Raw genomic sequence first — 10,556 nt, 5'->3', positions numbered from 1 at the left:
ACATCTTGAAAATATACTCCCAATGTGTGCCGCCCTCATTGAAACCCTCCTCCTGATAAACCTCACAATCACAAATGAGAGTGCTAACGCAGTTGCTCCAACCTCCAGGTGATTCCTAGAGGAGTTATCTCTCTCTACCTCTCTCTCATACTCTTTTACTTAGCTTATACATTTCAGTGATTGTTTGGATATGCGGTAAAAGTAGGATTCTCACGTCCCTAGGCAATTTTGCCGTGAAAATAACAAAGCTACAAAATGTAGCATCAAGGCAAACATGTGTTTTTTGCACTTCCACCGCTACAACAAACACAGTATCAATGTAATGTAAAAAATATGTTTGAAGGTAAAAATTACAAATTTTAATTTTAAATTAAGATCAATTGTATATGAAAATTCAATTCTAATGAGATATTATGAATATCTCAAAATAAATTTTTAAGTTCTTTAGAAATACGGTTCACTCTCTCAATAGTGCATGCACACATGCAACTATTTTTTTTTCTTGAAACAAATTGTCTCAATTTCTTTAAAGTTAAATGAGTTTTTGATCTCTATAAATTTTAACTTTTCGTTTTAGTTCATCTAAAGTTTTGCTTCAACTATTAGTCCCCCAAAAGTTATATGTCACCACTTTTTATCCCGGTTTTTCAAACAACTCGTGTATTTCATTCAAAATTTTGAAAGAATTTTTACAGAAATATTTATAATATTATAAGAATCTCTAAAAAAAATAGAATTTAACAAAACATGAATTGAATATGAACATTTATGTTTTTGGCGTTTATAATTCAATTCTAATGAGATATTATGAATATCTCAAAATAAATTTTTAAGTTCTTTAGAAATACGGTTCACTCTCTCAATAGTGCTTGCTTCTGTTTTGTTAGAAAGAACAGAGAAGAAAAACCTAGAAAGAACAAGGTGAGGTGAGTGAGAGGAAGTGGGCTTAGTTGGGTTAGGTGGTGGAATCCCAGACTAATTAATTTCACCAGCTTACTGACTTTTTGGGATGTATCCCATTGACTCATTATATAATACTAGTATGCATAATAAGATTTGTGCCTTTGTGCAACATCGTGATTAATTCACACCGCGACGACCGCGTCAGTAACGCAACATCCGTAATAGTCCGAAACCGTGTAAACCTTAACGCGACCGCGATCGCGACCGTTACCGTTTTTTAAAACCTTGCTCAAAAGCATATACATTTCAAGTCTACAAGAGATGCCTAGTGGAACCAAATATTCTAAACTATAGTAATATATACATTGATTACTTTATATACGATCTCTATTCTATTCTAGTTTGATGCTGCTTCTATTTAACTTGAATTCTTTTCTTGTGGTAATAATTTATTAGCACTCTGTCACAAGTGTATGCCTCTCTTCTTCTTCTGTGCTAGGTGGTTGGCTCTTCAATGCTGATTTAAGTGCAGCTACAGCCTCTTCAACTGTCAAGAAAAGGTAATCTGATCTCATGACATCATTAGCTTCATCTGCTTTTTTCAGCTTTTCAATTACCTCAGCTAGAGGATTCACTAATACAAGCTGCCATAAGTTGTTCCAGTTAGCCATAGTTGATATATGAGTTTTAAACTTTCAAGGTGTGTAGATCAATAAATTTGTCAAATTTCAGCAATCTTACCTCAGCACCCTTCATTTTTAATGTTACTTCTAACTCCTTGAAAAGTGAGACTCCACTTGTGTCTATGGAACACACAGCTGAAAATGCAAAGATCATATCATTGGTACATAAACTATATGTGTGTGCGCGCGCGAGTGTGTTCCCAAATTCCAGTTTTATAGTATAGTCCCAAAATTTGTTTTAAGTTACCTGACATTTCAAGAATCACATATTGAAGGCGTAAGTTTTCCGTTCTAGTATCCTCTTCCTCTTCTATCCATCGTAATATCCTAGAAATAAATGGTATGGTTTAATAACTAAGAAGACAATATACAATGTAGCTAAAAAGGTTATACAAAGTTGACAAAATTTGCTAAGATGAAACCAACCTTTCATGGAGATATGTAATGTTAGCAAAATTGATTGGAGCTTCTATACTTAAAATAAGAAAACCAGGTACTCTTGTAGCTTCTTTGTAATGGTGAAGGTTTCTATATATGTTTGTTGTTGGTATGTTCCCCAACATCACTGTCTTAGGCCTTGTAATTTGCAGTAGTATCCTAAAAATTGATAGTCCAACCTGATCAACAAGATGAGCATCTTGTCAGTCATAATGATTCCCCAAAGATATCTTAGATTTTTTTGTTTGAGTATGTTTTTAGTCCCACCAATTATATCACATTTTGTTTTTAGTCCGCTTAATTTTTCAAATATACCACTTCTGGTTTATGGTCTATTTTGTTTTGGTCCATGTAAAATTTGATAATATTGGAATTAATCCCCATAATATGTACAACACTTTATTTTACTCCCTCAAATATGGGTTGCATAATGACTAATTTCAACATTTTCAAATTTTATCGGATTAAAACAAAACAACAATAACCAAAAATAAAAAGTGGCATGTTTCGAAGGACTACAGCAAAAAGTGATATATTTGAAAATAACAAGGCAAAAGGTGATATATTGTACCAATTTGCAAACAAAAGTGTTAAAAGCTTTCTCATATCAAATATTTTTTGGGTTATAGAAATTCAACTGTTTAACTCTATGATGCAAACAAATGATTTATGCAAAATGAAAATGGTTCTTATGTTATCATAGACTACAAAGCTTATGATTGTGAGAGGATTAAGACTGTTATATAGATAACAAAATGGTGGGACCATTTCTCAGACCATGCATATGCATGAGCTTTAGTGCACCAGGATGGCCTTATATAGATAACAAAATTACATTAATAGTAAATCCATAAAATTATGATGTTTCTTGAGTAAGCATTTTAAGAGATTGTATAGCTCATGAGTGAACTTACTGCAAGTGCGAGACCGGACTGGACAGAGAAAAAAATAACACCGAAGAATGCAATCAACAACACAAGGAAATCGAATTTGTCTAGCTTCCAAATGAGATAAGCAGCAGAGATATCAATGAGACCAATCACTGCTGTTATTATGATTGCACCCAATACAACATTAGGTGTGTATCGAAACAATGGCATAAGAAACAGGAGTGTCACCATGACTGTCACAGACATTACTAAGTTCGACATTGCAGTTTTTGCACCTGCGTTATGATTTACGGCTGATCGAGAAAATGATCCTGCAGTTTAAATAGGTTAATATATGTTTTTGTCACCACATCATGCTTCATTGATTTCATTCGTTTATCGACTAAAAATTGACAAGAACCTGTTGTAACATAGCAGGATGTTGTAGATCCAACCACATTCATGAACCCAATTGCCATCATTTCCTTATTTCCATCAACTTTGTAGTTTCTTATAGCTGCAAATGTTCTCCCGACTGCAATTCCTTCCTGTTTCATAACCACATAACTATCCGTTAATTCTTTAGTTAAATATATTTTTGGTTCCTATAAAATATTAAACCGAAGAGAGTGAAACTTACGGTGAGGGATAAAACGCCAGTGATAATACCGGTTTTGATGGTTAGACCAAGATACTTTCCGTGAAAAAGCAACATATTAACTGAAGCAGGATTTATTCCTTGTTGCAATCTACCAATCTAGTAAGTAACATGACATTGTTTTTTAGTTAAGAAACTAAATCATAACAATATAGATGATAACATAAGCAATAGCTTGTTAAGAGAATTAGAACCTAAGAAGAAGATACTTACAATACTAATGTCATGAAGTTGACCCTTGATTACAAAAGTGATGATGGTTGAAATGATGACACATGCAAGAGGAGCTCCAGCTGAAACCCAGAATAGTTGTGGCTTCCATATACTCTGCACACATTTTTTTTTTATCAACAAGATACAATGCAAGTTAGGCACTATGTGCAAGATATTGCAATTAAAATTACTCTAATCACAAATAGATTGAACCATCTGTTACAATTTTTCTATATGCCTTTATTGTACTTGATTTTTATTTTTGCCTATGGAGCAACATAAACTTCAAAAGATTTCTGAATTTATCATATGTGAAATTTATACATTTAAGTTGAACAAGTTTAAACATTTTTTATGTCAAAAAAAAAGTTTAAACATTTTTGTTTGAGAGGAAGTGTAAAACATAGTCATAGTTAGTTTGAGGAATTTTTTTATTTTCATTTAAAATTATAAAAGCGATTGTATTTTATTTCTTTCTCATGTTAACTATTTCTATAACAAATTTATTATATGAATTCACAACACATTATTAAATTTAAATACAACAAATTTTTAGACTAGTTTAATTTATCAAAAACTAAAATAAGTATAAAATCTTACAATCTGTCTTGCAATCAGAAGTATCGCCAAGAAGGAAATCCCCATGACTATTGTTTCCCATGACCACTGCACAAAAATCACAAATAACATTATTAAAAATCTACCAAGTATAAGTCATCTCAAATTAAATTAAATTACAAACTTATAATGTTAATGAGCAACCTCATCAATGTTGTGAAAAACAGAATGCATGACAGGAATAATGCCCATTTCTTTGGTAAAATGTGTGATTCCAAGTAAGCTCTTTAGTTGTTGTAGAGACACAATTACAGCAGCTCCAGCCATAAACCCAATTAATGTTGCCTTAGATAGAAAATCAATGACAAATCCTAGCCTGTATAATTCAATCATTTTCATATCACACTTTCTTTAAAATTTTTACTCATCAAATTAAATTTAAAAGTAATTCAAAATGCTACGAGAATAAATGAGTGATATTACCTTAGAATTCCAAGAGCTGCTTGAAAAATACCAGCAAAACATGTTGAAGTAAAAGCTAACTGAAGAAAAAGACTAGATTCTGTTGTGGGAGATACTTCCTCCGCAAGCATGGATCCTAATACAAGAGAAGCAATAGAAACAGGTCCCACTGCTAAATCTCTTGAGCTTCCAAGAACAACATAAACTAGTGGTGGAACAAAACTAGAATCTGAAACATATATTCATATAAAAAAACCTATAATTAGAATAACATTAATTTTCACTAACATTGCCATTTATGAACTTATAGGAAACTATAATTAATTAACATACTCACAAAGTCCTATAATTGGAGGAAGACTTGCAAGCTTAGCATAACTAATTCCCTGAAAAATAAGTTACATAATTAAATATGATGAGTATTAATTATTAAACAAGTGAAGTTCTAAATGGAGATAATTAATTATTTTCATTAGTACTAATTAAGATGAAGAGTGAACTTGAGGACAAACCTGTGGGATGGCCAAGCTAGCAATGGTGAGGCCAGAGATAAGGTCAGCTTTAAGGAGTTTGAAATTGTAATTAGGTAACCATTGAAGAATAGGAAAAAAATATTGAGCTCCAAGGATTAATTTTCTGTTACATGGTTGTCCCTTGAATTGGCGCATAGGATCATCAGGGAAAAATGTTTCCTTGAATTTGGTCCTGACTCTTTGTACAGTGCTCATATGGGGTGGTGGAACAACTTCATGTACATCCAATTGTATTTCCACGAAATCTGAATCATTAACACTGCTACTAGTACTAGGTTCCATGTTGAAATTATATTTATATATCTTCTACTCTAGATTGGTTCTTTTGGTTTTAGCAATGTTGGCTGCTTTTTGTTGAATTTTGATTGGCTTACCCCATTAATCAACACTCCAATGACCTCTATAAAAAACAGATAGCCCAATTACCAAATAAGTATATACATGTAATTAATATATTATCTATACATGTGTGTGGCACAAGGACTGTGTGTGTTTAGTTGAGGTTCTCATGATATAGTGGAGAAGATATCAACTTACACCGATATAATGTTGCATATATTCGATATATATTTTTCAATTTTTACGAAAATATAAAATTATTTCATATATTATTGTGATACATCAAAATCAACGGTTTATGCACTTTTACAGAAAGAGATTAATTACCTACAACTAGATTTCATGTTATGCAAAAGCTACTATTTGTGGCTTTACAATTTTCACGTCCATAGTGCACATGAATGTGCGGTATGACTATGGACCTGAAATCTAGTTGTAGTCCCAAAAGGTCGCGGTTCCAAAAGCGGGATTAATTACAAATTAACATAAAAGGTCTACTAAAACAATCATATAAATTAAAATAGATGATTACCTAAGATGAAGTTATAAAAAGATTAAAACCCCTATTATGTGAGAGAAAAAAAAGTGTAGACAAGATACATCCTTTACAAGCATGTAGTCACCATTTTTATCGTGCATGTCTTCATTATTATCATCTTGTAAATCATCAGAGTGACACATTTTTGTGTCATCAAATTATCAATCGTGACGGAGACCATTGATAGCCACGCAAGCTCCAAATAATTCTTATTGTAAGAATATGTATTCTAGAAGCATGTGAATATGGATTAGTGAGAGATGAGAAAATGAGGAGGAATCAGAGTGGAATTAATGAAAGAGTTAGGGAAAATGAATTAGGGGATAATGAAGGAAAGGGGAGAAGGATTAACAATTTTCTGTAACATTTCCTTGACACATGAGAGTAATGGAAATTATGTCCTACATAATTTCTTTAGAATTGCACCACACAAATTTTCTTTAACACGTGACAACGTGTGTGTTGGCTGAGTATGAAATCATAATATTGTTAACAATGTTTTTGCCACTCATTATCTTTTCTTTTTTTGCACTGAGTATATATTAGTATTATGAGTTGAGAGGAGGAAATGTGAGGGAAATTCTAAGGGAGGGAGACTTTCGAGGGGGTTCAAACTATGGTTGCTTTTTGTTAATTCTAAAAAATATATGTATTTTGCAATAGGTGAAAATAAATATATTTTACACCAAAAAGAGTTTTTTTTTTGTTAAATATTGTGGCTTTCGTTAAATATCTTGTTTAATTATTAATAATGTATATATGCTTGAATGAAATGAAGGAGAGGTTTCACTTAAGATGGTGAGTCAGATTTGTACCTTCTTAAATACTTTCAAGGTCTTACTCTAATCTTAAGTACTTGACTCATAATAAAAAAAAAATGTCGTTGGGCTCTAGAATCTCTTAGAGCTTTGCTACTCATAAAAAAAAAAGTATTTTACTAAATGAAACAACCTTAAATTTCTTGAGAGTTTTACTACTCATTGCGATCATATCAGACTCGAATGATTAATCTCTATAGTTGCGTATAGATGATACTTAATTTTATAATGCAATTTTGTGTTGGTGAGTTGGAACCTTTGGAGTTGAAGAAACATACCTACTCGTGAAGATGATTTTCAACGCCCTAATTATCTGTCTCAAATTATTTTTAGGATGGCTAGGAATATTGATTGATGTGGCCACACACACTCTTTAGAGAGAAGGCATAAACAATATGAAAACATCTATATTGGCTAGAACCATCCTCAAATGGATTGGATTAAACTCAACTCTTATAGAGAATACAAGAATTCAATGGAGGTTGCAAGTTACTATAGGTTTATCGGAAACACCCCCTACCTTATTTCCTCGAATTCACATTCTCTCTAACCTACAATGGCTTGTCATCTTTAGCACTCCTAGAAAGAAGAAAACGAATGCATGAATTAGTTAGTCAATTTTAGATCTAGACAGACTTCATATGATGTAAAAATTAAGAAGACTTCACATAGAGCTTCAAAAACATATTCCGATCTTGCATGCCTAAAAATGTTAATGTAATCTTGTAATTTTTTTCTTTCTTTCTTGGCCATTGGCCATTTTCTTTTCCACTAAAAATAATTAACACATGCAATTAATGTAATATATTTAATAAATAGGCAATTGCAATCAAATCAAATCAAATCAAATAGAAAAAAGTTTCCGTAAATTTATCTCAACATAAACAATGCACTATTATATAAAGATGTATAAAGATGTCGGAGTTCCAATTTTAAACATCCATTTTTTTTTGACAAAAATTTTAAACATCCATTTATTCATCTTAAACTGTGAATTTTAGCCGGAGTTCTTGTAAGAAAAACACAAAAAATAAAAAGTTGTTCTTGTAAGAAAAAAAGAAGAAGCCGTTATTAGTAAAAAAATAAATAAATAAATAATTAAACAACGACATTTAGTAAAAAAATAAATAAATAAATAATTAAACAACGACATGGGTATGATGGGTCGGTAAGAATCTATATTCTATCCTCTTCTCCATCTATGCTGTCTTCTTCTTCAGTTGTGACTGTGAGTCAGTGAACTCCTCTTTCCTTCGCCATTTCACTGCCTTATCTGCTTCCGAGGAACAACCCTTCAGGTAACTGTGCTAACACCCTTACGTTAATTTCTCCATTTATATTCTGCTTCTTCTTCTTCTTGTTGTATTTATTATTTAATCATAATCACATGCAATCATATTAACTAAATGAACGTTTTTATATTTATATTGTTTCCATGATTAATTTGTAGAGTAAAATGGAAACCAGTAGCGGCAATAACAGCAGCAACATGATGTGGTTTTTCAAGGACAGAGGCTTTGATGATACCATCATACAAAAAATGTTCACAAAATGCAAGCGTCTCGAAACAGCGCATCGCGAACGAGCCAATGAAAATTGGGAGTATTTGAAAACAATTGGTATTCAAGAAAGAAAACTTCCTTCAATTGTTTCAAAATGCCCCAAAATTCTTGTACTTGGTCTCAATGAAAAGATTGTTCCAATGGTTGAATGTCTCAACACACTTGCAACTAAGCCTCATGAAGTTGCATCTGCTATAGCTAAGTTCCCTCAAATACTCTCTTGTAGTGTGGAAGAGAAGCTTTGTCCTCTTTTGGCATTTTTTCAAACATTAGGTGTGCCCGAAAAACAAATCGGGAAAATTTTATTGTTAAACCCTAGGCTTATTAGTTATAGCATTGAGACGAAGATGACGGAAATTGTGAAATTTCTTGCTAGTGTTGGTCTTGATAAAGACGGAATGATTGGAAAAATTATGGTTAAGGACCCGTATATTATGGGTTATAGTGTTGATAAAAGGCTTCGTCCTACTTCGGAGTTTTTGAAGTCGATAGGTTTGACTGAGCAGGATCTTCAGGTATTAGCGTTGAACTTTCCGTCGATTTTGAGTAGAGATGTGGATAAGGTTTTGGTACACAATTATGATTTTTTAAAGAACTGTGGATTTCATGGCCGGCAGATAGTTGATTTGGTGGTTGGTTATCCTCCTATTTTGATCAAGAGTGTTCGGAATTCTTTGGAACCGAGGATCAAGTTTTTGGTAGATGTAATGGGAAGAGAAGTTGATGAAATTATTGATTATCCATGCTTCTTTCGTCATGGCCTGAAGAAAAAATTAGTGTCGCGGCACAAGCTCTTAAAGCAGAGGAATTTAAATTGCAGCTTGAGTGAAATGCTGGACTGTAATGAGAAGAAGTTCCACTTGAAGTTTGGCTTGTTAGAAGGACATACTTTGAGTAACTAGGTCTCATCTCTATTTTAGTTTGTTTATGATTTTCATAATTAATTTTCGTAATTAATTTATTAGTTGACTTTTTTTTCCGCCGATGTTGAGCACCTTCCGTATTAAAATTGTTGTGATTTTGTATGTGTCTGATCTTTTGTTGAAATTTACGATCTTGTGATCTGTTGTAACTACGATGATAAGTTATCCTTTGGATCTAGGATTGAGGCGTGTTTGCATGGCATGGGTACCAAAGGGTTCCTCTGCCATCATAAGACACTAGTAATATATCCAGTAACTGCTGTTGTCATACCTTCATTGTTTTACTGCCTGGTCAATTTCGTGAACGATCAAGCAAGATTTTGGTAAATTCCATTAATATCTTATTGATTATCATCGAATAAGTCTCTTACTAATCTTTCATGTCTGGTGTGTGAAAAGTGATATATGTCTACCTTCAGTACAATTGAGGTCATAATGCTTTGTTTCTGATACTCAAATTAATAGGATTAGGAGTAATTGTTGTAAACAAATTCGCTGACTGATTCATAGCTTTATGTTAACAGTGGCATTTTAAACATTATAAGAGAAAAAGAAAACAATTGCCAGTTGGCACAGTTCATTAAGTACAAAAGTATACTTGTTTCTGTGTCCACAATGTTGTTTAAAACAGAAACACATGATTGTTTGCATATAAACTCGTGAGATTAGTTAGATAGGTAGTGTAGAGTGTAGACATTAGACACAGACTGTTTTCCTTCAATCATAAGTCATAAAGCATGAATGCACTTTCTCATGATTGGAAATTGAAATGTATTTTGTGGAGTAGGATCATGTGGCATGAAATTTTATCCATAAACTTATACTGTCATTTCCCCCCAACATCTAGGATGTTGCTGGTTACCTTTACTTTTTTTAGTGCACACCTTGCTCTTTTGCCGATTTCCAGTTTGTTTCTTTTATCATCATATTGCAGTTAAGGCTTTGTTTTTTTATTCATAAACTGATTCCAGTTTGTTCTTGCTATCAGAAAACACTGCTTTGTCTTTTTTTTTTCTTTCTATTTTTATCAATTTGTGTTATTAACTTAAATACTTTCAG

The 10,556-nt window shown here is 32.5% G+C and overlaps 2 protein-coding genes across 2 annotated transcripts; one reads left to right on the top strand and one right to left on the bottom strand.

Annotated features, from left to right (window-relative positions):
- Window positions 1-1,248: 1,248 nt before the first annotated feature.
- Window positions 1,249-6,406, bottom strand: LOC146932024 (putative sulfate transporter 3.3). The gene is made up of 14 exons (XM_085703614.1): window positions 6,280-6,406; window positions 5,297-5,717; window positions 5,122-5,170; window positions 4,806-5,013; window positions 4,527-4,698; window positions 4,365-4,430; window positions 3,765-3,878; window positions 3,534-3,650; window positions 3,315-3,441; window positions 2,939-3,225; window positions 2,013-2,203; window positions 1,834-1,913; window positions 1,645-1,721; window positions 1,249-1,547 (listed from the first exon to the last, which is right to left on the bottom strand). Exons 2-14 carry the CDS (start codon window positions 5,597-5,599, stop codon window positions 1,356-1,358), a joined length of 1,983 nt encoding a protein of 660 aa, XP_085559740.1. The 5' UTR covers window positions 5,600-5,717; window positions 6,280-6,406; the 3' UTR covers window positions 1,249-1,355.
- A 1,792-nt stretch (window positions 6,407-8,198) lies between these two features.
- Window positions 8,199-9,675, top strand: PDE191 (Mitochondrial transcription termination factor family protein). Its single transcript, XM_085703613.1, has 2 exons — window positions 8,199-8,310; window positions 8,465-9,675. The coding sequence occupies exon 2, from the start codon at window positions 8,469-8,471 to the stop codon at window positions 9,474-9,476; it is 1,008 nt and encodes a 335-aa protein (XP_085559739.1). The 5' UTR covers window positions 8,199-8,310; window positions 8,465-8,468; the 3' UTR covers window positions 9,477-9,675.
- The last annotated feature ends 881 nt before the right edge of the window (window positions 9,676-10,556 follow it).

The sequence above is a fragment of the Medicago sativa genome, chromosome 4 (assembly GCF_051527215.1).
Source record: "Medicago sativa cultivar Bolivia chromosome 4, Bolivia_mono, whole genome shotgun sequence".
NCBI lineage: Eukaryota > Viridiplantae > Streptophyta > Magnoliopsida > Fabales > Fabaceae > Medicago > Medicago sativa.
This window is presented reverse-complemented; position numbering and strand designations above follow the sequence as displayed.